Raw genomic sequence first — 27,585 nt, 5'->3', positions numbered from 1 at the left:
CGCGTGGGAAAGTTCCCTCTGGGGCCCCATGGGGTGTTGCCATGCAGCTTCTCATTGCTCTTTTCACCCCCTGCACTCCCTCCACGGTGAATGGGGGTAGTATTCCCCCCCTTCTCAGGCAGCAGCAAGGGAAGGCGGATCTGATCTGCTGCTGAACCAGGCCAACCAGCTATGCTGGCCCCCAGGCAAGAGACATTTGGCAGCTGGAGGTAAAGGAGGATGCTTTCCTTCTGGTTTTCAGTTCCAGTGTGGGGGAAAGCTGTCAACAGCACTGGAGAGTGGGAATCCTAGGGCGTATAAATCAGTGTGCCCCTAAAGCCCCTATGCATTAGGCTGGGCTTTCCCCAGTGGTCTCTAACACCATAAGCATCTTTGTCCCAGCACAGCATCCTTGCTGGGAATACAAAGCACCTTGTCCTCAGGACAGTGACCTCCAGATGAGTGCAGGACCAGGACTTGAGCTATGAGCTGCTCACCTGTAGCACAGCAGTTCCTTCTACTAATGCCAGACCAACCTGGCCTGCAGAAGGGTGCCTGTCCCTGCTCTTCAGACCTCGAAGCCTGGAGTGGCTGTACCCAAGCAAATGAGACCTCTCCCATCAGTGGCTGCTCAGATGCTCGCAGTCTGCCATGTCCATCCTCTGCCTGGGGCTCCTTCCCCTCCTCTGCACATGGCAACACAGAGAGCATCTCCCTGCCCCACGGGGAAGTGAAAAGGAAGGATGCAAGAGGCAGGATCCGGTATTCAAGAAAACATCTTTATTGTACACGTTGGCTTCTATTGCTTATATCCCCTCCCCGACCCCATGTAGTGCAAAAACTTCAGAGAAACAGAGTTCCACATAAATAAGTCAGATAACTTACAGAGAAATCAAAGTGACAACGGATTGACATGGAGTAAACCGGGTCTGCCCATCGGTAAAGCCAAGGAACCCTCTCCCTGCACACTGGGGCAAGGGCTCCTGCCTGGCCTTGCAGACTGACACCGGGGTCCCTGGGTGAACCACATCAACACACACAGCCCCGGAGCCACCCACTGGGGGATGCTCCTCCACTGGGAAAAGCTCACGTAGGGAATTGCACAAGTAACATGTTGGGTGAGACATCACTAACTAAAACTGGCAGAGAAGCCACGCACAGTTGACAGTTCTCCTCCCCTCAGATAGGGTGTTACAGACAGACAGACACAGACACACATCCCCTCCGAGGCCTCCTCCTCAGCGAGGGATGTGCAGCACCAGAAGCAAGTCCACCCTGGGATCACCCAGGGTAGATGCTGACACCTCGTGTCCACACAGTGTGGGTCAGGGTGCTCCGGACCCCCGCAAGCTGCTGGGGAACTCTTTTGCCCTTTCCTTCCTTCTTTCTCTTTCACAGGAAAGCAGTGAGCACCTGCATAGTTAGAACATCACAGACACAAAAAGCTCCCTCCCCTCCAGGTTCCTGCAGAACAGGCTCAGTGGTGATATTGCTCAGGACCCAAGTGATGGGGCGACAGGAGCCACACTGCCTGTTTCCCTGATCCTCGAGGCAGGGCAGCATTGCACACCAGTGGTGGTGTAAATTGCTAAAGATTACAACTGAGGCCAAGGGCTCATGGCACAGAACTTCTCCTCAGCCTCCTCCATTGCTCACTTCCCCTCCAGTTTTGCCTGCCTGCTGCCCCCCTAAGGCAGCAGGCCCCATTCATGTGAACAGCCACAGCTGGCCAGATGTGAACCATCACTAGAACAACTTAGCTGAAATCAGCCCTTCAGCAGGCTGCTTGGGCTCTGCTCTCCTTCCACCATTCGTCACACAGAGGTCTCAGCAGAACCTCAGCATCCTTCACTTCTGACACAGCCGTGGGGCTTTTAGGGTGATCCTGTTCGAACAGGACCCTAAGCCAGGTGCATCTTGCATGGGCTGGTCCAGCAGAAGGCTAGAATCCTGATGTTGCTTAAGGAGTGGGATGGAAAGGTGTTCAAGGCCAGGTTGGATGGAGTCTTGGGTGACATGGTTTAGTGCGAGGTGTCCCTGCCCACGGCAGGGGGCTGGAACTGGATGATCTTCAGGTCCTTTCCAACCCAAACCATTCTATGATTCTATAACAGACCTCATGCAGGCAGCAGTGCAGACTTCACCCATTTCACCATTACTTCCACAAAGCAGATTCAAGTGACCGCGTTGACCAAGGGACAACCTGCATGAGCAGAGCCTGGACATCTGCACTACAGTGTCCTTGGGGAGAGGCTGGGGGAGAAGCAGCCCAGATTTCCAGAAGCTGCTGGTAATTTCAGGGGTCCAATGTGAGGCACTGTAAGTGGGCTTGTAAAACATGCAGGCGCCTGGCCAAGGAGAAAGCAGATCACCATAAGCATGGTCTGAAGTCGGGGAGTCCCTGTCTCATCTCAAACTCTCCTTTCACCCCAAAGAAAAGAGATCTCTTAAAAGCCCCTTAAATGTTCAGGCCAACAAACACCACCACAAGTGAAATACAAACTGTAAGTGAGAGATGAGAAGGAGCAGGGAATACAAGAAGGGTAAAGGAATTAGTTCTGAACAGTTAGACCGTATTGCCAATGCTACATTTGAACACTGTTGAGGTACCAGTGGTTGAGTCATTCCTCTCTAACGTGAAGGACACCTGATAACACATCTGAGCTCAAGGCTCACACACACACCCTAGAGTTATACGCATTGAAAACACCACCCAAGAGGTTTCATGGCATAGGTGGGTCTTACTGCGTGGGTCTTATTAACTTACAGAACTGATTTGCTCAACCTTTAGCTAATTAAAGTGGTTGCTTAATTGCCAGCGAGTTGCTAATTGCAAATGGTCCCTTTCATGCTGTTGTCACAGTATCTCACACATGCACATACAAACCCATACATCTACAGAGAACGTCTTCCAGGACACAGTCATCATCTCTTCCACGAGTGAGGAAAGTAATTGCATCCCTAAAAGCAGATGGGATGGGGAATTGCAGGAGTGTCAAAAATAAAGGGATGTGAAGTCATTAAAAATTAAAATATTAGCAATTCAAATAATAAAAAAGGCAAAATATTAACACCCCAAAAAGTAATGCCAGGAAATCCTCCTCATTTAGAAGAGAACCGATACCTTCCCCTAAACCCAGCACCTGCTTTGCAGAGAGGGGAACAGCAAACAGGCCGACCCGTTCCCAAGCTGAACCAGGACCATGTGCACAGAGCAGGCAGCCACACAGTCACTGGAACCTGGGACAGCAGCAGCACGGATGGCAATAGGCTCCCTCAACTCGTCCACCTGGCTGGGGAGCAATGGTCAGTTGGGATCTTGGTGAATGAGGTGGGACCAGCTGAGCATGGCAACACTGGAAGGCTCAGGATGCTGCATCCAGTCCTGTCTCCAAACCTCACCTCCTCCAGGCTCTGTCCCTTAAGCTGGGCTTCTTCTGTTTTGTGTGTTTTAAGGCATCAATTAGACACCATTGAGAACCGTACAGTGGCCTCAGAGTCTTTTAACAGTGCACGATAGGCTTGGTTAAAGAGTTAGGCTACAGTGACATTCAGAGGAGCAGTTGCACACTCAGCCGTGTCCTTGGGTGCTGCCCACCTCTGCCACCCCACAGGACTCCTGGAAGCCTCCAAGGCTGGCTGTGCTCATCCATGTGGCACCGGCTGGATCAAGGGAATCCAAGAAGCAGCAATGGTTTTAAGTTCCCCCTCCCCAAAGAAAATATACCCCCTTTGGGTGAGCGGTGAGATGAGTCTGAACGGAGCAGAGAGCATCCTCTCTTCTTGCCCTCTACAAGGAGGGTGCTCGTCCAGGAAGCACATTTCTAACTGCTGTGGTCGTGCTGATCCGATGTGTGCACTGAGAACAGGGATGGCTCCAGGGTTCAAGGAATGCTGGGGCTGGAGGCCGGTCCCTTTGCTCTCCTCCTTACAGCGACCGGCTGCCCCGTGGGGTGAGCCTAGAGCTCCACCACGCACCCCTGTCCCCTTGAGGTAAGGTAGGTCCTGATTCTTTGTCAAAGGCTCGTCGAAGACACCGACAGGGTGGGCGAGGAAGGGGGTGGGAAGTTGAGGAGTTCCAGCACAGCCACCCCTACGCTGCTCCGGCGTGTGAACATGCATGAGGCTGCTACCCACTTGTTGGTACGGGGGTTGTACTTCTCAATGGAGTTGAGGCTGGAGCTCCCATCGTTGCCACCTACAGCGTACAGCCACCCATCCATGGCCACCAGGTCATGGGTGCTCCTGGAATGACCATGCAGAGACCAACAGGCTTGAATGTGATGTATATGGGGTGTCGAGGAGATTAGCACCTCGGATGGTCAGAGCTCTGCAACCCCACAAGGCGAGTGCACAGCCTCAAATGCCCAGTGAAAATGAACTATTGGGGCTCAAACGGGCCATCAGCAGCAAAGCACAATATAGAGACTCAGATCTTCCCCTTCACTCCCACTGGAGAAGTGCCACCTCTGAATTTCAGGGCCACTTTGGAGCAACCTGCTCTAGTGGAAGGTGTCCTTGCCTACAGCAGGGGGTTGGAAGTGGATGATCTTAAGGTCCTTTCCAACCAAAACCATTCTGTGTTTCTATAAATAACAAGCCTTAGGAGCCTAAAATCCTTGGCCTTCCAAGCCTTAAACCCTCCTGCAGCCCAGCAACACCTCCTACATGGCATTGCCCAGCTATATACCACCTGGTTCTTTGTGGCCAGACTGGCCTCTGCAGAATGTCCCTGCTCTGCCCTCCTGGAACATAAACCTTGGTCTTTCACAGTGCAGCAGGGACTGCGGGCTGCCCTTGTGCAGCATAGAGCCAATGGCAGCACTAACCAAGCCTTGGGCATCACCTGCGCTTCATGGTTTGAAGTGCCAAGCCAGGCTCCTTACCTGCGGATGTTCATGGGTGCCACGCTCTCCCACGTGTTGGTTTTGGGGTTGTAGCGCTCCACAGAGTTAAGGCAGCTGGTCCCATCGTTGCCACCAGCCACATAGAGCATCCCCTCCAGCACGGCCACCCCGGCGCTGCTCCGGCGGCTCAGCATGTTGGCAATGGGTGTCCAAGTGTTGATCTGGGAAGAGGGGAGGTTTGCGAGATGGACAAGTCGTTTTCCATGTATCCCTATGGTATCAGTCCTGCTCCAACCACACACTCCTGACATAACGGTGCTCCCCTGAAAGACTTCTAGGGGGATCCCCACTTACTTCCAGCTCTCCCATAAAGAGCTGTCCCAGGAGAGACCTCTGCTGACTGGCTTTGGGAAGGCACAGCAGGGCAGGCAGGAGTCCTGCCGTCCCAGGGGCATGAGCACAGACATCTGCTTGCTGGGCCACCAGGCAGGTCATAGAATCATAGCACCCTGTTCAGGTCGCAGCTGAACCCAGCCCAAGGCTGAGCTGTATCCATCTCAAATGTGCATAAGTCACCACTGTGGCTTTACAGCTCACAAAACACCTCTCTCTGATCTTTCTGCAGTGATCCAGCCTGCTCTAACACAGCTGGGAGACCCCAGGACCAACACATGTTCCCAGTCTGCCACAATCCCACTGTGGATGTGCAAGGACCTCAGCTGGAAGCTGGAAACAACTCAGGGCATGTCCAAGAACTGTTCTGCAAGAGCCGGCCTACAGGTAATGGGGATAGAGAGTGTTCTGGTGGTTGGAAACTTGGGAATCTCAGAGCTCAGATGGATGAGCTCTGGCTTGCACCCTGGATACTCTGCCCAGGCAGAAGAGCTGGGAAGGGATGTGATACCCACTCTAATTCATAGTCATAGATGGTGGCAGGTCTGCACTGCACAGGCTCATGTGGGCACACCTTCTGCTTCACTGCAGCTGCAATACTGTGCTAGGAAGTGGTCACATAGAATCAGACAATCAGCTAGGTTGGAAAAGACCTTTAAGATCAAGTCCAACATCTTAAACTACATCTTAGAGACCACACATACCTGATCCCTCAAAGGCTGCTAAGTTCTTTAGCAACTTGTGTAGCCCTCAGCTTTCTGTAGGGCCCTTTCAGGCACTTAAAGAGGGGAGAAGATGAAGGGTTATCAGGCATATTCCCTCTTGTACTTACCTGGGGCTCGTACTTTTCTACTGTGGCTAAGTGGGATGAGCTGTCATATCCCCCAACAGCATAGAGGTTGCCTTCTGCAAGAAGAGTCACACATGCACAGGAGTCAGCCTCCCACAACCCTTGCCCATGGTACCCATGTAGGTACCAGCTAAGCCACCATACCAAGCTCCTGTCAGCAGAGCTCCCCATCCCCTTGCAGCTTGAAGCACTGTGAAATACCCATCAGGCAATTCCTCTGCCACACCACAAGCTTCCCAAAGCTTGCCTCACATGCTGCTTACTGACCTTCCTCAATATGGGAGCTGCAAGTGCTCCCTAAGGGAGCAATGGGCTATTTTTAGCTGGAGCAGGGGATCAGGACTAATGGCTGTGGCAGGCAGAGAGCATGAGTGGGTGATGGAGGGGAGGGAACCTCTGAGTCAGCAATGACAGCTGAAATCAGAGAACAGGGCAGAGGAGAAGCACCACAGGGACACTGGGACACCACAGAGGAGTTGTTGGGGTGGTGGGGAGCAGCGTGGTACCCTGGCATCCCCAGGGAGGTGCAGTCCTGCTAGGATGGAATGTGGTACTTGCATTAACCCCATAGCTGTATTAGACAATGAGGTGGCCAGTTCTCACACTGCATCCTCCTTAAGGGCAGAACTCATTCAGTGGAGTCTGAAGACATCACAGCATTGCACCTCATGTTGTGACACCCCTGGTAGTGTTTGGATCATCAGTAAAAGGACAATTCTGCTTTCATAATGGAGTGGTAGTAAGGGTTTCTCTTCCTTCCTATGGATGGGTGACCATCCACAGCCAGCCCTCTTGCTCCAAAGTAGAAGGGGCACAAAGGAGCTGAGGAACAAGTTGTGGGTCCCTTCAGGAGTTGCCTCCAGGATGTGATGAAACCCAGTTACTAGGGACACTGAGGACTGGGGATATGGCAGAGGAATGGCTGGACACTGGATTCACAAGCTAGGAAGAAGGGGCAGGAACTAGAACAGAAGAACATGGAAGGGAACCCCCAGAGACAGCATGCCCGGAAGCTGGAATGCCATCACCCACCTAGCGTTGCCACCCGGACGTAGCGTCTCCTGGTGCTCATGGCAGCGATGGATGTCCAGGTGCCTGTCAGAGGGTCGTACCGCTCTGCGCTGCAGCAGGCAGGGACACAGGAACACAAAGGTGGGACACTGGCAAAGCCCAAAGAGCTCAAAGCTCTTTGACACAAGCCCTCAGGGGCAGCTCCCGAAGGAAAGCTTGGGAATAGAGGGGGGAAATGAAGGGAAGAACTGACAAAGGCTGTATTCTGTTGTGGCAGAGGGCTACAAGGTGGGGTTTCCCCCCCTGAAGAAGCTTTGCCTGGGCCAAAGACACTGAAACACACAGCTGGGTTACAAGACATCGACTCTTGGGGCCAGTCCATCTCTCAGGAGCTGACCCTGTGGGCTCCCCATGCACCCAGTGCCAAGGACAGTGCATGCAAGAGCAGCGGAGGAGCCTGCAGCAAGGCACTCCCCTACCTGTTCAGACACGAGGCCCCATCGTACCCCCCAGCAGCATAGAGAAGCCCATGAAGTGCTGCTACACCCAGGCAGCTCCTTCTTGTGCCCATGGACACCTCGGGTTGCCAGGAATTGGTAACGGGATCATAGGACTCCACTGTGGCTAAATCAGAGGTGCCATCGTAGCTGCAGGGAGGAAATAAGGAGAACATGTAAGAAGTGGGAAGCAGATGAAGCTGTGGGCTGGTCCTACAGCTATAGAGCCAGTTGAGAGCCTGGACAGCACTGCTTGGTGAGTCCTTATCACTAGTCCTGCTCTCTACCCCTTCCCCAGCTTCCTTAAGGAAAAGCGCGTCAAAGGATGTGCTGAAAGCGCAAAGCTCCTGCAGTGGATAACCCAGAGATATGGGAATGCTGTTCAGCCTGGAGAAGAGAAACTGCGTGGAGACCTCAGAGCAGCTTCCAGTGTCTGAAGGGGGCTACAAGGATGCTGGACAGGGACTCTTCATCAGGGACTGTAGCAATAGGACAAGGGGTGATGGGTTTAAGCTTAAACAGGGGAAGTTCAGGTTAGATATAAGGAAGCTCTTTACTGTGAGGGTGCTGAGGCACTGGCACAGGGTGCCCAGAGAAGCTGTGGCTGCCCCATCCCTGGCAGTGTTCAAGGCCAGGTTGGACACAGGGGCTTGGAGCAAGCTGCTCCAGTGGAAGGGGTCCCTGCCCGTGGCAGGGGTTGGAGCTGGATGAGCTTTAAGATCCCTTCAACCCAAACCATGCTGGGATTCTATGATTCTATCCAGAGGCCAGCCCTGCTCCCAGCCCCTCCTTACCCGCCGACAGCATACAGCTTGTTCCCAATGGCAGCAACTCCAACCCTGGCCCTGCGCGTTGACATGGAGGCCACCATGTGCCACCGGTCCGTCCGCGTGTCATAAGCCTCACAATCCCCATGGATGGCAAACAGGCTCCCTCCACCTGCACACGGGATGGTGAACAGAGCAAACAGCAGTGCAGACACCACGGGAAGGGGCTTGCATGAACATGAGAGGGTCTTACCCACAGCAAAGAGCACGGTGCTGGCCCCCTCGCAGCGCCGCGGCCTCGTCCTGCTGTTGCTCAGGACCCCTCTCTGCTCCGGCATGAGGTGGTACTTGAGGGCTTCAATGAGCAGGTCCTTGCACTCCGAGTGGTGCCGCACCAGCAGCTCCGTGTCCACGTTGCTCATGAGGAAGTCCCGGCTCAGCAGGGGCAGCCGCACGCACTTCATAAGCTGGGAAGGGAGGAATCACACGCCGTTGGCAAGGTGGGAAGGGTTCCTCCAGTGCTGCTCCTGTGTCTTCCATACAAACCGCAGGGATCCTGGCAAGGCTGACTGACCTGGGGGTGCTGTCCTGCTCACTTGTGATGAAGGGCACCACAGCACATGGAGCAATTCAGTCTTAACAACTCTGCAAAGCCAGGAGTCCTCAACCTGGCCATGACACATCCGATAGCCCCAATAGATCCCAACCCTCCCCTCTAACAGTACCCACATCCTCTTCTAGCATCCATGCTACAAATAACAGAGCCCAAACACTGCTCCCCACTGCCCAACATACCCCATGTTGCTGCATTGCCCTCAGGAAGGATGTCTAAGCACACACAACCAGCAAAGCAGGGGGGACAAGCTGCAGGCAGGGCTCCCCACAGCTCCATGTGTGCAAGGCAGGGATCACACAGGGCATCCCCTCTGGGAGACTGAACTGTCTCGGCATCACCTGGACTGGAAGTGGTTTAGTAGGGACCTGTTATCCCTGCCCTCTGTCCACCCTACAGCTTCTTCCAGCCATGTATCCACCCAGCCCAGGCACTCAGAGCTGGTCAATGGAACCAGGCCACCTTCCCTAGCACACTCACCCTAGGGACATGCTGTCTTCTGCTGTCCACATCGTGTTTGACCCAGCTGAGCACAGCCCGGTACACCTCCTCCTCCGATGGCACATTGAGGCTGTCACTAGATATGAGGTCCAGCACCTGCAGGGTGGAAAGGGCAAGTGTTAGCTGGTGTGATTTGGGAGGAAAGGACCCATTCACACACGGGGAGCAAGGAGAGGCAGAGCTCCTGCCTCCTGCAGATGCTGGTGGTTGAGGGGGCACATCTACTCTCCCTCACAGGATTCAAACAGTAACCAGGTCCCCCAAACCAGGAGCTGTGCCTCTCCTCGCTGGTGTGGAGACAGCTCTGCCCTGGATCATCCTCCTTGGCTCATCCCCCCCTTTCTGTGTCTGAAGCTGCTGCAGTGCCTGACACTTCCAATCAGCATCAGTGAGATCAGGCAGATGACTCCGCTTGCACGTGTCCCTTCAGTATTCCATGGGATAGAGCCAGGTGCCCTGGCTGTTCCCAGCACACTCGCTTCACCGGCCGAGGACTATGAAGCTGGGGCAAGATACGACCCTCCCCTGGCTGCCACGCACCCCACTGCCCTGAGAACAAAGGGAAATGTCTGTATCCTGCTGAGGGACCACAGAGGTCAGATGATGCAAAACAAGGAGTGAGAATGCCTCCTGGCCAAGGCACAGCACCCTGCAGCCAGTGATGAGCCAGGAGCTGTCCTGGCACCACTTGCAGAGCAGCAGGAAACATTAGCTGAGCTCTGAATTAAACATCACAGCTATGTGAGCAGGGCAGCAAGGACTTATCCCTTGGACTGTGCCCTCTGAGGGAGGGCACTGTGCTCAGAGCTCACGTGGCAAGCACCACTGGCAGCAATTACACTCCCATCCCTATTTCACACGGCATTAAGCACTCTTCCCGTTTATTGTCTCTCCATTGGACCAAAGCACAGAACATGGGTTCATTCCCTACCAAACCCTGTCCCCCCAGTGCGGGTTCCTTTGGCTTTTGGCACATGGACTGTGTGAATAGAGCAGGATTCCTATACCTTCACACTCCCATGAGGACCTCACCTGTTTAAGAGGCAGCAACATGAACTCCTCTGTCTTGGACACCTCCACGAAGTGCTGGAGGACATACTTGTGTGCAGACTTGAGGAGGTCGCTGCAGGAGTGAGTGTCAGCAAAGCCCCGGATGCCCAGGCAGTTGGATGGGTCGAGCTGGCTGAGCAGGAACTTGCAGCAAGCATCCCGCACACCATTGAGCTGAAGCAGGCTGGCAGCAGGAAGAAGTGTCTGGCAGTGGGAAAGAATAGGGGGAAAAGAGAGGTTCCAGAGCAAGGAAACCATTCTCACCCTCATCTCAGTGCAAGGCAATGTTAGAGCAGGTTTACTGAACCCCTTCAGGCACACAAGCACGGTAAGAACAAAGCACTCTTTGTTTCCAACAGGACTAAGAAAAAGGCAGCTGAGGACACCCCATAGGGCCAGGAGAATGGGAGATGCTCAGATCTGCCCGTTGCACAGTGCTTTGAGGAGCCACATCTGTGGGCAAGGGAAGCGGATGAACACCCTGACCACTGCTAATGTGGGTACCATCGCAGAACGAGTTGTGCATCCCCAAGGGGTAAGTGTTGTACAGCACAGCTCTGTGGAAGAGGGAGGTGTGTGGGGAAGCTCCTACCTGCACGTTCCCCTCGCCCACCACAATCTCAGCTGTGTAAGCGTATTGCACCAGCTGCTCCAGGGCCTGCGGGTCAATGTCGTGCAGCGTCACATGCGTCTGGCGGCTCTCGCTCATCTCATCTGGGGCAACACAGACACTGGGCATGAACAAAGGCCCACAGCAGGGTTGTTTCCACAGAGGGAGGCTTGACCACATGTGGAACAAGTCATATCCACCTCTACAACCCAGCGTCACAGCTCTAGAAGGTCTCCTGCCCACCTCTTAGCAGTATACTCTAGGGAATTGGGTCCACGTCTGAATGATGGGCATCAAGATGCCCATGCAGGGTGTTATGGGTGAAAGGCTTCATGGAAGGGAGTCAAATAAGGGATATTCATAGAATCATAGGATGGTTTGGGTTGGGAAAGACCTTAAGATCATCCAGTTCCAACCCTCTGCCACAGGCAGACATGCCTCACCCTAGACCACATCACCCAAGGCTCTGTCCAGCCTGGCCTTGAACACTGCTAGGGATGGAGCATTTACCACTCCTTCAGGCAGCCTGTTCCAGTGTCTCACCACGCTTACAGTGAATAACTTCTTCCTTATATCCAACCAGAACATTACTGCACTTCTCACAGGGATGATGTAGAGGCACCATATTTCCATCAGGTAAAGCAGTGAGAATAGGGAGCAGGTCAGATAGGGGAAGTGGTTTTCAGAGAGGGTTGGAAGAGCAGGGAGGCCCTGGCCATGGGGAAGAGAAGAGGAGGACACTACTTGCTTGTGAACATGGCGTGGAAGTAGGGGCTGCACGACGCCAGCACCACCTTGTGGGCCTTGATCTCCTTGGTGCCCACGTGGAGCACGATGTCGCAGAGCAGCCCGCGCTGCCGCATGCGGTTCATGCACACGAAGGCGTCGTGGTAGTGCCGCTTGGAGTTGTGGGAGATGCTGTGCCCATCGCGGTTGAGGAGCTGCACACCCCCTTCCATGGCTGAGGGTGGCTTTCCCTTCTCTCCAGCACTGACAAGGGGGGGAAACCAAAGCATTACCCAGGCAGGAACAGCGCCACGCAATTCCCGTTGTCCCAAAGTATGGTCATCACTGCTCAAAGGCTTTGCACAGGAACAGCTCCTATCTAATCCCTGCCAGACATCACCCTGCTCATGAACCAGGGATGTGGAGGAGACAGTGCCTGGAGGAACACAAGTGACACAAAGTGATGCTGAGACTCCTCTGTTCATTGCTTCCCAGGTGTGCCTGTCCATCTTTGGATTGCCATCCTCCTTACCTGCCTTCAGAAGGGCACTGCTCTACAGCAGGTACACTCACACTGCTTTGCCTTGAAGTTGCACCAGCTCCATGTCTCCCTATCAAGGTGCACTTCCATGCAACAGCAGCAGAAGCATTGATCTTAGAAGTCTCACCAAGGCATGCCAATCCTACATTGATCAAACACAGCTTAATCAGACCGCTAGAGACAGCAAACATGACAACCCTCCTTAGCCTGAACAAAAGGGAATCCCATAACCTAAAAGGCAAGAGGGATGTTATGGACCACAGGTCTAAGTGGTACCTGTCCCCTTCCAACTTCCAACTGACTCTTCAGGTGCACTAGGCTGATGCAGGTCACTTGCTGCCCCTAAGATAACTGAAATGAGCCCCAGGAAACCACTGCCCCTTCCCAGCATGGATGGTCTGAGGCCATGAGCCACATTTAAGGATAGGAGGAGGGATGGGGCCTCCACAATAGGTTTGGGATGTCTGTGTGCTAGGGTTTGGCACCAGGAGGTGGTGGTTTGGTTTGCAGCTCACTAACGCTTCAATGTACTTTTACAATGTGCTACAATGCCTTTTGGTTGTGATCGATACAGCCCAGCAAACATCTCTTGCTGGGTATTCCCAGGTGGCCGGTTAGGGACCAGCAAACACACACTTTAAGATCTTCATCCCCACTTATTTCCATTGTCCTCTACCCAGCCATGCCCAGCCCCAGCCTCAAGGCTGCACCAAACAGTCCTGTTCCTGGTCTGCACTCCGGGCAAAGCATCCTACATCTCCCTGGAAGCATCCTTGGCTGTCATTCAAGAGGTAACTTGGAACTTGGAGTAGTTTTGGTTTGGGGCAGGCAGCAAAGACCAGAGATGCTGATGGGACCCAATGCAGAGCTATCACACACACCTCTGAGCACAGAGTGGGACAGTCCTGCTCAGCCTGGGACAGGGAGTGGGAACATAAACTCCATCAGCTCATATAGAACAAAACCTGCCCAAAAAAGGCACGTTTTCTCTTTCCACACCGTCTGTGCTGTTCCGAGAGGCGTTTGGCTGTGTCAGCACTGAAGGAAAGGTGGGAGAGCGAAAGGGGATGACGGAGCAGCAGGAGGAAGAAGGGGGAGGGAGGAACAACAAGGAGCCGCGTGCTGCGTGGTGCCTGCCTGCGCATCCCTGCCGCGAGAGAATCCCTCACAGCACCTCCGCATCCCCAGCCATCCTGGGCCTAAAAATAGAGCCCCACCACGCTGTGCAGCCTCCTGCTCGGGTCTGAATAGCGATCGTGTCACGTACGAGAGGCTGGGGGAGGAAAGGAGATGAATAAACATCTTTCCTGAGCAGGAGAGAAGCCTGCAATGCCCTCAGCTATCTGCATCATCCGGCGTGATTCCTCATGCCCCTGGCAGCAGGGAACACTCAGGGTCACGCAACAAAAGCAGTGCCTGTTGATGCTTTCCAGTAATGAGTGGGATGCCAGTGTGCCCGTCATAGGGAAGAATAGCCCATGAGTTAGGTGGTCTTCTCCTACACCCCTCAGAAAGCTGTAGCACACCCTCAGTGTGTTAATTCACACTGCTGGATGAGAGGTACCCACACGAAGGTGGTTTATCACTGTTAGCATCTCTAGCTAATCCTTTCTCAGACCTGGGTTAGTGGCAGAGAGCAGATGGTGCTTTCTTGCCCTATTCCCCTCCCTGGCTGCAAGCTGAGGGTTTTCTTGATCTGCTTGAGCTGGTTTATCTCTTAAATACACTGCTGAGGATGCTTCTCCCCATCCCTATGTAAGTCATGCCCCAGCCCTAACTGAGCACTTGCATCTCCCCTCCTGATAGTGAGGGATAGGAGCTCTCGGCTCCACAGCAGCAAGAGGACCAGGATGCAGGATGCAGTAGAAGAACAGGGAAAAGACAGGACAACTTCTCCTTGTGCTCCTGGAGACTTGTGAGGAAGGGTTTGCTGCCCTGGCCTGGCTGGGGTGACACACGGTCAGCAGAGACACACAGAGGGCACAGCAGACTGAAGGTTGCTGCAGCTGAAGCATTGGCATCACAGTGATCAAACTCATTTCCAAAGAGGGTCGGGAATGCTGGGCTCTCTTCCCAGCCCTGCTACTGAGTCATTGCACAACTCTGGGCAAGTACAAATGCAGAGTGACAAGGGTGACATTATCTTCCCTTGCAATGATTCCCACAGCCACGAGGTAGGGGACCAGCTATTGCTCACTCCCTTTCCACCCACAGCCACTGCTGTGCACCTCACAGCACTCTGAAGAGCTCTCCATCACCCACATTGATGCGCAGCACCCTGAGCTACACCACAACAGTGTCACTTGGGTCTTTGATGTGACCAAGCAAGGCCATAAGGAGATGCCATGGGGCTCTTGAGCACCCCTGCACCAGGGGACAGTGCACAGCCCGACCTGGCCCACGTGCAGCCTGAACCAGCCCTGCTTGACAGTTTATTGCTACAGCCACACAACAGCCTCAGCCATCCCTTCCTGATGGGAAAATGTCACCCTCCTGAAGCACAGGGAATGCTAGCATGGAGCTTGCAGTGGGTACAGCCCCTTTACCCTACTTCCCTCTCCTCTGCAATCCCACCAGAGCTCTTTGGCTTTAATGGATCAGAATATAATAAGTGGGGAAAAAAGGGACACCCCACTGCTGCTTGTGCTGCTCCCTGAGCCTGAACTCTCACCCTCACTGCCAGCACTCAATATTCCTTCTTTCCTTCTAAAACTTCATTCCCAGGAAGTGAAGGTCTATGAACATCACTAAGACACAATTCATGGGAACAGTGCCTGGACCACAAGAGACAGTGAAGCAGTGTCCAGAGCTGCAGTCAATACAAGCCCACTTTTGTGGAGCAGGCAGCACGTGTTGAGCATCAGCTGTAAAGGATGCGGGGCCTGACTTGTAATAACTCTTAGGTTATGACAACAAGAGGAAGGCGTTTGTTTGGCTGCGATGCGACAGAGCGTGGCCGTGCATAACAGCTCTGGTAATGAATGCAAACGATCCCTGCCCAAAGGGAGCTCTGTTCTCGTTGCACAAAACACCAGCTTTAGCTGAGAAGCATAAACAGGGAACAGAGGATCCTCCAGGGAGAAGCTGAGCCTGCCCTTTCCCCAGGAAGGCCCTGGAGAATGGCTTTTTGTTGACAGCCTGCATGGAGGTTTTGTGTCTGGCAGGAGAGAGCGCAAAGACACATCCTGTGCAGCTGGTCTGGTGTTAGGGACAGGTCTGTGCTGTGGAGAAGTGATATCCTCTGCTCTAAAGCATGGAATCAGCTGGGTTGTAAAAGACCTTCAAGATCATCGAGTTCAACCATTCTCCAGCACTGCCAACGCCACCACTAACCCATGGCACCTAAAGCATGAGGTGCCCTAAGGCCTGACATGAAATCATGCTTAAATCCATCACTTCCACGTGTGCCCTATCCCTATCCCAATACCTCTTTTCAGCTGCAAAGCCCTGGTTTGTGCACAGCACTGCATCTCCCATGGAAGTGCTGCTATTAGACCTTCAGGATAAGCCATGAAGTCCTCTCTGGCACTCACCAGTGTCATGGCACTAACAGAGCAGAAGGCAGCACAGATTGGGTCAGTAAGGTGGCATCACATTGCCAGTTTCCCTATCAGGGAGTCATTTCCCTCCTTCCTTGGTGTTGGGGTGCATCTTCCAAACACAAGTCCTGTTTTTAACCCTGCAGACCGCTGGCTCTGTCCTTAGGCTGGAAGGGGCTGCTCCATTCTAAGCAGTGAAGCCAAAGCGCTGTGCTCCACAACAGCACAGCACAACTCATCCTGGGCCAGAGGCACAGCATGAACCCTTGGGGAAAATGGAGCTTGACAGTGGAGTCACAGGCAGAAACCACTGCTTCCAAGTGCATCTCCATCTCCCCTACAACAGAAATCAGAATTCCTGTATTCAACCCCTCTGAAAGGGGTCACAAGCCACTAAACAGCCTCCTGTAGTACAGCATCCTCCCAAAGAATGCAATACAAAATGCACATTAAAGCTCAGGGCAGCACCAGCCTGGGGGGGAAAGAAGCACAAGCAGCTTCTTTCCTCCTGGGAGCAGGGCTGGGAATGTTCTCCTGTGTTCCTGCAGGCTCTTTCCTCCCTGCAACAGTCAAGGGACACAAACAGCTGAGCTGGCACTAATAGCTGCTGTTGTGCTGCTGTAAAGAGCACTAACACAGTCCCAGCATCCAGAGATGCAGCTGAGCACACGCAGGCCTGCAGATTCCCACCTCTATTCCCTCATGGAGTTAATTCAGCTGAGCCACCCCTTTTGTTGAGCCCTGTCCATGTCTAAAGAGCAGCTTTAAGCTGCCAGATGACTGGCAGTATTTTTGCATCAGTAATCCTCTTGCAGTAAGCATGTCTAGGACACCAGGGCTGTTTCCAGAGGCTACAGCACATAGACACTACCTGCCCCTATACCTTCAACTTGGGTAGCCCAAATTCTTGCTTCTTTCAAAGGGCTGGCACTGCCTGTTACAAAATACATTCATTCCTATCTTTTCTGCTCCTTTCCCACAATAAGAATGAAACAGGGCTGGAAATCATCCAGGCCCAGGGCTCAGATGCAAAGCAAGCAGTAAATCAAGGCTGCTATCTCCACCAGGACATGTCCCATTAGCATCACTGATACAGACAGAAAACTATCCCCTCAATATAACACTTTAGGTTCAGTTCCTTCTCAGGCCCTGTAACACTTTCCCTGCATCCAGGGAATTCCAGCAGCTCACGTTCTTGTTAATAGAAGGTTAATTGTGTGCTCAGCCTAAAAGAGCCAATGACTGTGAGGAAGCAGAGGGAACTAATAGCTCAGGACCAGCAAGAGAACCAGATGCTCTGAGCTGCAGGTCCAGCCATCACCCCTGTGATGGCTGATTTACAGCTGCACCTACGTAGAGGTCAGGACAGCAAACAGTGATGGAAATGTGGCAGGAGGAGCTGTCATTCCTGGTCAGGTGGCAGAACTGGGAAGCTGGCAGCTTCCGACAGCCAGATTGAGGACTCGGACACCTTGTGCCAGCTCCTGATGGACACGGAGGAACACATGAGCGCAAGAACGCAACGGGATGAGCTGCAAGGAGACTTTAGCAGCACGTATCTCAGCTCCAAACACTTCTCTGCACCACCTCCTGCTGCCAGCACTGCCCTGACCACATCTGCTTTCTGTTCCCCAAGCCCCCTGCTACGGATGGGAGGGCAACACATACTGCTGCTGTCCATGGAATGGGCTCTGAGGGCACCACAGCAGTGCTGAGTCTGCAGGACTGCTCGGTTGGGTTCGGGTTGGCTTCTTTTAATGCATGAGGCATAACTGACACGCACTGAATCCTCCTGTCTAGACATCTGCAGAGAAGTGACAAGCTGCCAGAGAGGATGTGGAGCCGCGGCAAGGGGGTGGGGAGGACAGGATAAAGCTGCACACACTTGCCAGCTCCACAGCACAGAGTGCTGGCTTCAGGCAAGAAGGGCATTGAGCACATTGACCTCATCAGAGGCTTTCAGCAGCTCAGTGGGTTGTCATCAATGGGTTCTGGTGCATGCACAAGGCTGGAGGTCTGTTCTAATTAAAACCTCTCTCCCCATCACTCCCAGGGAGCTGTGTTTGGGAACTCAGCTCCAAGTTGCTCTCCATCACCCCAGCTCAGGCTCAGAAAGGCTTTAGATGGGAAAGGAGGGAGCACAAGGCAGAGCATCAGTGCCTGCCCTGGGATATTCTCATACCTGGCAGAGACAATGGGTATCCAGCCTGCTGGGTACACAATCTTCTCCCTCTCTCATGCACACTTTGCAGCTCTTCCTGCAGACATCTTCAAAGGGTTTTGCCTTCAATACATCGCAGGCAGGGGATTGCAGCAGCTCCAGGCAGGGATGCTTGAGGAATTTAGAAGCACCTCTGCTAACAATTGGGTCACTAAGTAATTGGTTGTAAGGGTCAGGACCCGAATAGATTTATGACTCCTAATTCCCAGGTTAGGGAGGAACAAGGAATGGAAACCATGCCTTGAAGTGTGCTGCAGCACTGGGATTAGGCAGCAGCTCCCACAGGCCAGCACAAAGCACACCGAGATATAACTGAAAGGAGCCCTTTGCCAAGGAAATGTGGGTCATGTCCTAATTCCCCCTTCCCAGTGTCCCCCACAGACACAGGGGAGGAGCTACTGTCGCATCCAGTGCTATTTTATAGCACAAGCACTGCCAAACCTCTACATGTAAGCATCATGCAAGTCTCTCCAGGCAGCAGGGTGATAGTTAACAGCTTCAGCTGCACTACCCATCACTGTGGTACCCCTGACCCCCCTCCAGGCATCTCCGTCCCCATCTCCCCTTACTCAAACAGGTAACCAGACAAGCTGAGAGCACTCAGGTCACTGGAGGCAGCCCATAGAAGAGTATCTCAGTATTCCTGGCTCCTACTCTTGCCCAGGAGTTCCTGTCTGCAACATCCTTGGCCAGCAGCTATTCAGAGAGGGACCGTGCCCTTTACCTGTCTGCTGTGCAAGGTGACACTGGCAGTAGGTGGCAATGGGCCAGTTCAGAATGGTTGTTACCAGTCAGCAACGCCCTGACGTCAGATGAGAGCGAGGAGACTCAGGACTTGGCTTCTAAAGGGGAAGCTGAGTCCATGACGGGACACTAGGAAAGAAGGAAAAGGCACTTGGGTCTTTTGGCTGCAGTGAGCAAATCTTTCACTGCTGCCCTGGGGTGCACTGAGTCTCCAAACCAGGTCACCGGTGATGCCATCACCTGCATCCCTTTCACAGGGACCTCATGGGCCACATCACTTACAGACAAAGCCTCCTGCCAGCCCCAGCCATGGTATGGGTTGGCAGCATGGAGGTACCAGACCATGTAAGCACCAGACCATGTAAGCAGAGAATCCCCTCACATCATAGGCAGCAGCATAGGGCACATACATGAAGACTGAGCTATGAGGAGCATGTGATATTAATGGCCTTAAGTTTGCTGGTACACTGGGAATTGCAACTGAAGGAGCTTGAATCATTGATCCTGACTCACATCCCTTATAGAAGGCAATGTGGTTTGCAGCCAGCTCCAGCAGGCCAGGTGGAAAGGACGAAGACCCTCAAGAGGACCAAGCCCACCAAATCCAGCTTGCCTAAGGGTTTGGAGGCAAGGCTCCAGCACCTGAGACAATACAGAAGCCAGCACTGAGACTTCTTTGAGCGGCTGAGCCTGAAATGCAGCTGACAGAAAGCATTAGGGATCATCCTTGCTACCCAAGGTGCTAAGGAGCCATTCCATGTGGATTCTGGACTGCCAAGCCAAGAGACAAGTGACTGTTACGTCTGCCAGCTTCTGGTCTGCTCTGATTTAGGTGCTGTTTGCTGTGATTCATGAATCAGTTCTCAGGAAGGAAACTCATTTTGACATCCAAAATCCCAACGAATCTTACTCACTACCACACTGAATAGTATTTCTATCAGATGTGCATGGGTCAGGAGAGAAACTCAGGATGCAGATGGGAGAGATTCCACGGATGTTTGCTTGGCTGTAGTGATCACAACCAAAAGGCATTGTAGTACATTGCAAAACTACATTGAAGCATTACTGAGCTGCAAACGAAACCATCACCTCCTGGTGCCAAACACTAGCACAAAGACATCCCAAAGCTGTCGCTGAGGCCCTGTCCCTCCTCCTACCCTTAAACGTGCCTCATGTCCCATCCATGCTGGAAAGGGGCAGGAGCCCTCTGAAGCTCATTTCAGGTGGCCCTGTCTTAGGGGCAACAAGTGACCTGTATCAGCCTACTGCTGTCGGGGGCACAAGCACCCGAATATCCACATGCTGCTGAATCACTCCAGAACAAACCTCCCTCTCGGTGGTCTCCAGCACCCCAAGACAGCACTGATGGGACAGCAGCCCTTGAAGTCAAAGAGGATTGGGCTCCCTTTACAGAGAGCCCATCAAAGCAAGGCTGCTGCTCCTGCAGTTTCCTGGCTTGGCACAGAAGCCTGATGGGTCGGTGGCTGTGTCCTGGCACACAGGGACCATTGCGTTCCTTCCTTCCTGTGGGGAAGCTGAGGTCCCAGAGCCTCATTCCTTGGAGAGGGAGGCAGAACCCAACCAGCTGCCTGCTCACAGGACCACCTCCATGAACAGGGATGCTCTAGCACAAGGAGAGCTTCCTGCCTTAAGTCACTGCAGAGGCCAGATATCCTCCCTCCTGCTTGTCCCCCCAGGTTACCACATAACCTGAGGCAACGTTTCTCCCTCTGCCCTTCATCCCTCCACAGCCAGCGGTACCAAACACCCCGTGTGCTTCCACGGAGCGCAGGCAAAGCCACACCGGCCAGAACGGCTTTCCCCTGGGCCCCAGCGTGTCGCTGCGGCTTATTCCCATACGGAAGGGATCGCTCCACGACTTGGCAGAGGACAGGGAAGGAGAACACGCTTGGCACAGATGCGCTGCCGGGCTTGGCCATGGACTGATGCCGGGATACAGAGCGGCAGCGGCTCGGAAACAGCGTCGGTGGCTGCTCTGGTACCCGGTAGGCAAAGTTGCGCCCTGAGCATCCCTCCTTCGGGGACATCCTCCTCCTTCTCCTGCCGGCCCCCCGCTATCCCCACGGATCCCAGTGCTCCCGCCGGGTCCGGCTCTGCCGCTCCCTCCTCCTCCTCTCCCTCGCCATGCCCGGTGATACTCACAGCTCCGGCTCGGTGACGGCCCGGCCCGCGGGATGCTGCTGTGGGGCACCGCTATTCCCGCACCTCCGGCCCCGCGGCGGGGAGACGGGGCGGGGAGACAAGGGGCGGGCAGGAACACGGCTCCTCCTCGGGACAAGGCGGCCCCGCGGCTTCCTCCTTCACCCGGAATAACCCCCGCCGCGGAGCGGTACCAGGGGGGAATCGAACCCGTGGCTCTGCAGAAGCGGGGGTCCCGCAGCACCGGCCCTGCTAGGACAGCCCGATGGGGGGCGTGGCTAGGGTGCGAAGGGGGCGTGGCCAGCTCGATCGCCCCGCCCCTCTGCGGGGCGTGCTGGGAGCGGAAGCGGCGGCCGCGTTGGAGCCGGGCGGGTGGCATGGCGGCAGCCGGGAAGAGGTGGGGGAAGGCGGGAGGGCTGGACCGCTGGACCGGGGCGGCCGCGGGGATATGGGATGCTCCATAGGGTGCTGCGGCACCGGGGGGAGCTTTATAGGGTGCTCCGGCACCAGTGAGGCCTGTCGGGGGCTCCATCCCCGCGCTAGGGCCGCTCTGAGCGGGCAGGCCTTCTGAGTTCCCCCCTTCTTCCCTCAGGAGCCTGGCGGAGCTGAGCCTGGATGAGTTCCTCGCTGCCGGTTCCGAGTCGGAGCCTGACGGTGCCTGGGAGGAGGAGGTGAAGGAAGCCAGGCCCGGCAAAGGGGCTGCGGCGGAGCGGCGGCTGAATGGGAAGGCGAGGCCGGCGCGGGAGGCCCGGCCGGCTCCGAGGTGAGGGCGCGCTGCTGCGGGGCGAGGCGAGGCGCGGTGCGGTGCAGCCCAGCGCGTTCATCGGCTGCTCGGCTGGGTGCGCTTTCGGTGTTGCCTCGTTTGTAAGCAGGGAGCTCATGCTGTCTACCGTAGAATGGGCTGGCTCTGGGGCAAGGGGGGGTTAAAAGGGCAGTGACCATGGTGGGGTTACGGGATACAAGATAGGTTTTCTGTTGTACCTGGGTCAGTTCAGTAACTGCAGTGAAGAAACGCTTATATGGGCTTTTAATCTTTCACAGGGTATATTGGATTCGGTCAAAGCTGACTTTAGTTTTCCCCGGTTTGTGTGTATTTGCTCTAACCAAAGGACTTTGGGGTGTCTGCAAGATACAAAATGAAGAAGTAGTTCTTAAGCAGTGATGAGCACCATTGGAAGCCAAAGCAATATTTTAATGCTGGATTGGATTTTATGAAGCTTTCATTGTCAGGTTTCTCTGGCAGTACCTTTATAAAGCCTATGAGAGTAATTCAGGAAAATTGAGAATTGATGTTCTGTTTTCATGCCCTGTGGTCCTTATCTCAATATACTTTTTATCAATAGTTTAGCGCTGCATTAAAATAACTTTTCACAAGTCCTCTGGAGCAGGGGTACAGAGCTGTGGCACAGCCCTAATCAGCCCTCAGACCAGCCCCAGGTGTGCTTTAGTGGCCAGGAGTTGCTTGTTCCTCTGTCAGCAGAAGTGTGAGCAGTGAATAAATGCCTGTCAATTGTTATCCACCAGGAAGAAGGGAAAAGCATCTGAACACAAAGACCAGCTCTCCCGGCTGAAGGACAGAGATCCTGAATTTTATAAGTTCTTGGAGGAAAATGATCACACCTTGCTGAATTTTGATGCCTCGGACAGCTCGGATGAGGAGGAGGAGAGGGTGCATGTACCACCTGATAAACTGGAGGTATTTGAAGTGCTGAAACCAAGTGTTTCAATTACTTGTTAAATAGTTGAAGTTCAGTGCAAGGCTGAACTATATTTAGGCTTATAAGGGCACAGAGGGCTGGGGTGGAGCTTCCTCAATGATCGTCTGCAGGTGTGCAAGAGGAGTTTAATGGTGGTCAAAGCAGAGCCTTAGAGTGTGTTTTCCCTCTGGCTTTTGCTTTGTGTCACCTTTCCCAATGAGGGTTTGTTTTGCCTTAAGTGGTATGGTTTCTCCTCCATTTTTATGTTATTGTGTTTATGTAGCAGAGCTCTAATTTCATTACTGCCTTACAAAAAGTGCTGATAACATCATTAATAAACCCCAATGCTGCCTTCCTCTTCAGGAGCTACTCAGTAGAAGAGGTGCTGCCAGAAATGTGTAAGCCTTCTCTGTTTTGCTGTTAACTTCTCTAGGTAGCGAGTGATGAAGAAGATGAAGGTGATGAACAACAGGCAAAAGTCAAAAGGAAAAGAGCTTCTTTTATCTCTGTGAGCTTGAAAATGGTTGAAGACTGGAAAAGAGCTGCAGAGGTGAGCAGGGAGTTCTTTAAACGCTCTTCCACACATGTTGCTGCCTCTAAAGGACCAAACTCTATTTGTTAATCTTTCACAAAAACCCATAGAGAAAATGTATGTCCTTATGTAGGTCTTATTCCTAGAGCTCTAATGACCTCAGCATGACTTCTCTTTGCAGTGTCTCTTGGGCTGCAAGGTTAGAGTATGTGCACTCAGAAGGGGTCAAAATGGTTAACTATGGATTTCATATCCTCTTAGAAGCATTGTGCCTTTGGCAGCCCTAGGAACTCCTTTTAGTCACGTTTTTAGTGATGAAATTGCTGCTTCTGCCTAAGAGGGGGAGGCAAAGGTCAGACTGGATAGTTGCTTGCAGCTGATTAATTGCTTCTCAGACCCCAACCAATTAAAACCCTGAAGCCCATTTGAGCACAGGTGGAGGTCATTAGCACTCATTAACTCCACCTCACACCTGGCTGTTAGGTGCAGCCATTTTTGCAGGCCTACTTACAATGAATTCCCAGTACTCCATCCCAGTGAAATGATTCAGAGCACTGCTTACCTTTTCTCCTCAGCAGTCCTTTCCTTCTTTCCCCAGAGAAACCTAACACCAAAACTATTCCATGCGATCACTCAAGCCTTTAAAGCAGCTGTAGCAACCACCAAGGGAGATGAAGGTGGGGATGATCCCAGCAAGTTTCAAGTCACTGATGCTGCAGGTGAGTTGGTCGCCTTACTACTACTGTGAGAGAGGGAAGTCATTTGACAGGGAAGGTTTAGCTGTTGGAAGAGAGCAGGGATAAGTACTGGCAGAAGTTAACTTACCCTTTCTAGGCTTCATTTCACATAAGTAGCTTATCTTCCTGGTGGTGTCTGTGCAGTGGGATCTCCTCTGGTGTCCCAGGGTGTAAGTGTACCTCTTGGTGTGTGTGCCTGGAGCAGCTGGGCTTGCAGGCTGCTGAGGAAAGTAGCATTCTTCATTCACTAGGCTGCTTAGCGTGAAGGTGAAGCTAGGTACTATTTATATGCTTGTAGTACATGGGGGGTTTTGGACAACTTTTGCTGCAGCTTCTTGCTGTTCCCTCTTAGAACTAATCGAAGACTATTTTGGGTCTCACCAAATAGTGTTCTATAATCACAGAGCAATTCAGAGTTCAGCTGTGTTATCAGGTTCACATTTCCTTAGCTAGGTCTAAGTAGCTAAGTACTGCATGTCTAGATCCCCTCTTTAGGATTATCATACTTGTAGAGCAATAGAGATGCATTCTCCAGTTTTAGTCCCCTTTTACATAAGCTCCAGGTCTTGCAGACAGTCCTGGTTTAGACTCACAACAGCATGGCTGAGAGGAAACATCTTTATTAGTGTCTTGGAGCTGCATATGCTGCAGCTCCCCTTACTTTTACCACTAAATTAGCAGGTACTTTCTCACTGTGTTTATCAGCTTGTTACTGTGTGCCATCTGGAACTGGCACTCTGGGGTGGGACTACTTATATCCACCTGCTCTCCTTAATTTCTGGCCCAGCATAGGGCTTTTTATATCTCTTTCATTGCTTTTGTTAAAATCTCTTTCTTTAATACAAGATACTACATAGAATTCGCATATTGTCCATTTCTGTGACTATTTATTCAGAAATGCCTTTAATTTTCATTATGTTTTGGGGGAGATTGGTATTACAGATCCCTGGTGATGGGTCAGACTGCTTTTGTGCTTGATGCTGTTCAGTCAGAGGGCAAAAAGATGGCTCCTGTGCCAGGAAGCTGTCCAGTTATAATACTGCTGTTTAGCTAAAGTCTAGGGTAAGATAAACTGCTCTTCTGTGGAAGCTTGAGGAAATGGAATAGTTCTGCTATGGAAATTACAAGCTTCAGTTCCTTCAGGAGCTCTTCTCAGATTGGGAATACATGGAAGATCATTTACCAATGCTTTACTGTCTTTTAACCAGTGTTCAATGCCCTTGTGTCCTTCTGTATCCGGGACCTCTTCCATTACCTGCAGAAGCTGCTTTTTCCAAAACCCCCAAAGAATAAGCACAAGTAAGTCTGAGATTTGAGAACTGCAGGTGGGATAAAGGTGCTTGGGGCTTTTGAGAACTGCACCGTAGCTGGAAAAGCTGCCTGTACGTAGGCAGAGTATCACAAGTGTGTGACTTGTTAATCCAAGGCTTTAGTGGCTGTATTAAGTCCTTCCTCATCCCCTGGAGGGAACGTTGAGCTAAACTTTAGATTCCTTGTTGACAATGGTGCCTAGTCTGAGAAGTAAATTCCAGTTCTTTGTGTAAATACCAGTCTGGTTTCTTCCCCAAGCATGACTAGTACAGACTGGAGCACTACTTCATGAGTTACAGCAAATGTCTCACAACTAGTTTGATCCCAAAATAGACTTGCTTGCTACAAGCCAGCTTGTTCTGTTCTCAGGCAGTGGCTGCAGAATGCCTGACTAGAAGATAGCATCAGTGTGATTCAGGTTTGCACCAGGCTTTCTGGTGTCACAGCTCCCTGTATCACACTTCCAGAGATGCTGGGAAGCTCTGAAATGAGTTTTCTCCTGCTTCAGGCAGTTTTCACAGGTTAGAAGTACTACTGCTCACCCATAACAGTTGTTACTCCTTTGACTTCTTGCTTTGCAAGCGGTTGTTCTTGTTCACTGGCAATATAGAGAACTGAGCTCCCTTTCTGATGCTGACATCTAGTTTATTTGGGGTTCTTCTAAACCTAAACCCAACTCTTGCTCCTTTCCAGACTGATCCTCCCTTCCACCAGCCCACTTTGGAGCAAGCTGCGACTGGATGTAAAAGTGTACCTTGGCTGTAGCATACAAGTAAGAAACTTCAGCATGGTGGTGTTATTGGGGGCAGTCTGTGCATCACTGGGCTTCTGGTCTAAACAACTCTAACAACAGTGTCAGAGTCGTTTTTCCCTTTGGAAAGACAGTTACTCTAATTTTGAGGGTAACTTTCTGGTTATCACAATACTGGGAACCTTGGGTATTGGTTTCTGTGCCTTCTTGTGTAGGGGAGAATAAAGAAGACTGGCTGAGACTCCTGTGGTCAGAAGCAATCTCAGTGAGTCTAAAAGCCTTGGACATCTGATATTGTGTCTGTCCAGTTCACTGTCTTGTTTTGGAAGTATTTGGTCTAAAGATGTTGAGGTCCATAGGGTGGTTGGGTCAAAATAGGTAGCCTGTAAAGAAGGGCTGGGTTAATATTTTGGTACTTTCCTGTCTCGATTTGTCTGAAAAGTTAATATGTAGTGGGTTTTAAACTAGGTTGCAGTGTTGTGCTCCTGTATTGTGCATCTTCAGTTCAATTTTTGGCATTATGATCTTGCCACTTGTAATAAATGTGAAGGATGTAATGTTAATAACCTCACATATGCCATTGCAAGTATGCTTGTGTTCCATCCCACGAGGATACTCATCCATCTCCAGTTGCTTGTGTGGTTCAGAGACAATGGATGGATTAGTTCTGAAGGAAATTTCCACCCCCAGTTAATTTTTTGATTGCTTCATCATAATCCTCAAATTGGGAATATCAAAAACACAATCACATTTGAAATACTCATTGTTCAGAAGCTGAAGGAAGGGCATATAAGAAGAAGAACACACTCATGTCTTAGCGTAAGCTGGCAGAATGACTTAGCAGAAAGAGCATTTTCTGGTGTCCCCCAGCAGCAGGGGATTGCAGTAGAAGAAGAAAAACTGGCATTGCAGTCCTGATGAAGTATCCCTGGTCCTGTGCTTGCTTCCAAATCCCCTTTTTCCCAGGCTTCACTACAATGTTCTTCTAGCACAGTATCTTCTGTCCTTTTAGTATGTGAGGGACTTTGCAAAGGAGACCTGCTCAGTCCAGAATCCTTGCAGTGCAAGGAGGAGAATGAGGAGGAAAGTTTAAAGTAGAGGAAATGCCTCTGCTTCCAGTACCTGGGGTCGGAGGCAAGAAGGGGCACTGCATCAGGCATGATCTGTCTCAAATTGAAGTGACTTTGAGTCACTTCATCTTCACATTGGAACTGCAAACAGTTCCGGGTTTGGCTCCAGGTCAACTGAAACAATATAAAGATAGTGTTTCTTAATAGCTTGTCTAACCTTTTCCTTGAGCTAGAGTTAACCTCTTGATACCCAAGAGTATTCCAGCTTCCCAGGAAAGAAATCCTGGTGAAATCCAGTAAGTTCTCAAGTTCATATGGCCTGTTTCCAAGCCTTGTGTAGACTGAGGGTGTCTTCATCGTGCTTTGACTGTAGTGAGACAGCACTGGTGTCCTGCCATCTGTAAGATGTCTTAAACTGCTTTTGCAGTGTACACAAGT

General features: G+C 52.2%; 2 protein-coding genes across 5 annotated transcripts in view; one reads left to right on the top strand and one right to left on the bottom strand.

Moving 5' to 3' along the window:
- Positions 1-737: 737 nt before the first annotated feature.
- On the bottom strand, positions 738-21,262 carry KLHL17 (kelch like family member 17). Of its 3 annotated transcripts, none has more exons than XM_057432315.1 (12): positions 21,053-21,262; positions 11,867-12,108; positions 11,101-11,222; positions 10,491-10,712; positions 9,438-9,554; positions 8,598-8,811; positions 8,372-8,516; positions 7,560-7,727; positions 7,102-7,190; positions 6,052-6,125; positions 4,866-5,047; positions 738-4,224 (listed from the first exon to the last, which is right to left on the bottom strand). In XM_057432315.1, the coding sequence occupies exons 2-12, from the start codon at positions 12,075-12,077 to the stop codon at positions 3,996-3,998; spliced, it is 1,773 nt and encodes a 590-aa protein (XP_057288298.1). In that variant the 5' UTR covers positions 12,078-12,108; positions 21,053-21,262; the 3' UTR covers positions 738-3,995. The 3 variants fall into 3 exon arrangements, with proteins under 3 accessions (XP_057288298.1, XP_057288304.1, XP_057288311.1); XM_057432321.1 differs by lacking the exon at positions 21,053-21,262 and adding an exon at positions 18,107-18,276; XM_057432328.1 differs by lacking the exon at positions 10,491-10,712.
- A 149-nt stretch (positions 21,263-21,411) lies between these two features.
- The window catches only part of NOC2L (NOC2 like nucleolar associated transcriptional repressor), a 43,468-nt gene continuing 37,294 nt past the window's right edge, over positions 21,412-27,585 (top strand). For both annotated transcript variants that reach the window (XM_057432303.1, XM_057432295.1), the window contains exons 1-7: positions 21,412-21,446; positions 21,642-21,812; positions 22,574-22,745; positions 23,180-23,296; positions 23,877-23,997; positions 25,224-25,314; positions 26,020-26,098. In XM_057432303.1, the coding sequence (XP_057288286.1) occupies positions 21,427-21,446; positions 21,642-21,812; positions 22,574-22,745; positions 23,180-23,296; positions 23,877-23,997; positions 25,224-25,314; positions 26,020-26,098 (771 nt within the window). In that variant the 5' untranslated portion in view covers positions 21,412-21,426. The remainder of the gene's footprint in view (positions 21,447-21,641; positions 21,813-22,573; positions 22,746-23,179; positions 23,297-23,876; positions 23,998-25,223; positions 25,315-26,019; positions 26,099-27,585) is intronic.

The sequence above is a fragment of the Pezoporus wallicus genome, unplaced genomic scaffold (genome assembly GCF_028554395.1).
Source record: "Pezoporus wallicus isolate ANWC-B61680 ecotype Strahan unplaced genomic scaffold, APGP_CSIRO_Pwel_v1 contig_8006, whole genome shotgun sequence".
Taxonomy (NCBI): domain Eukaryota; kingdom Metazoa; phylum Chordata; class Aves; order Psittaciformes; family Psittacidae; genus Pezoporus; species Pezoporus wallicus.
The sequence above is the reverse complement of the archived record's forward strand: the minus strand, read 5'-3'. Positions and strand labels throughout refer to the sequence as shown.

Coding starts and splice junctions, on each gene's coding strand:
- KLHL17 (XM_057432315.1), bottom strand. CDS start 12,077: ATGGAAGGGGGTGTGCAGCTCCTCAACCGCGATGGGCACAGCATCTCC. Junction 7,191..7,559: donor GGGGCCTCGTGTCTGAACAG/GTAGGGGAGTGC, acceptor TGCCTGCTGCAG/CGCAGAGCGGTACGACCCTC. Junction 4,225..4,865: donor GCACCCATGAACATCCGCAG/GTAAGGAGCCTG, acceptor TGGTCATTCCAG/GAGCACCCATGACCTGGTGG.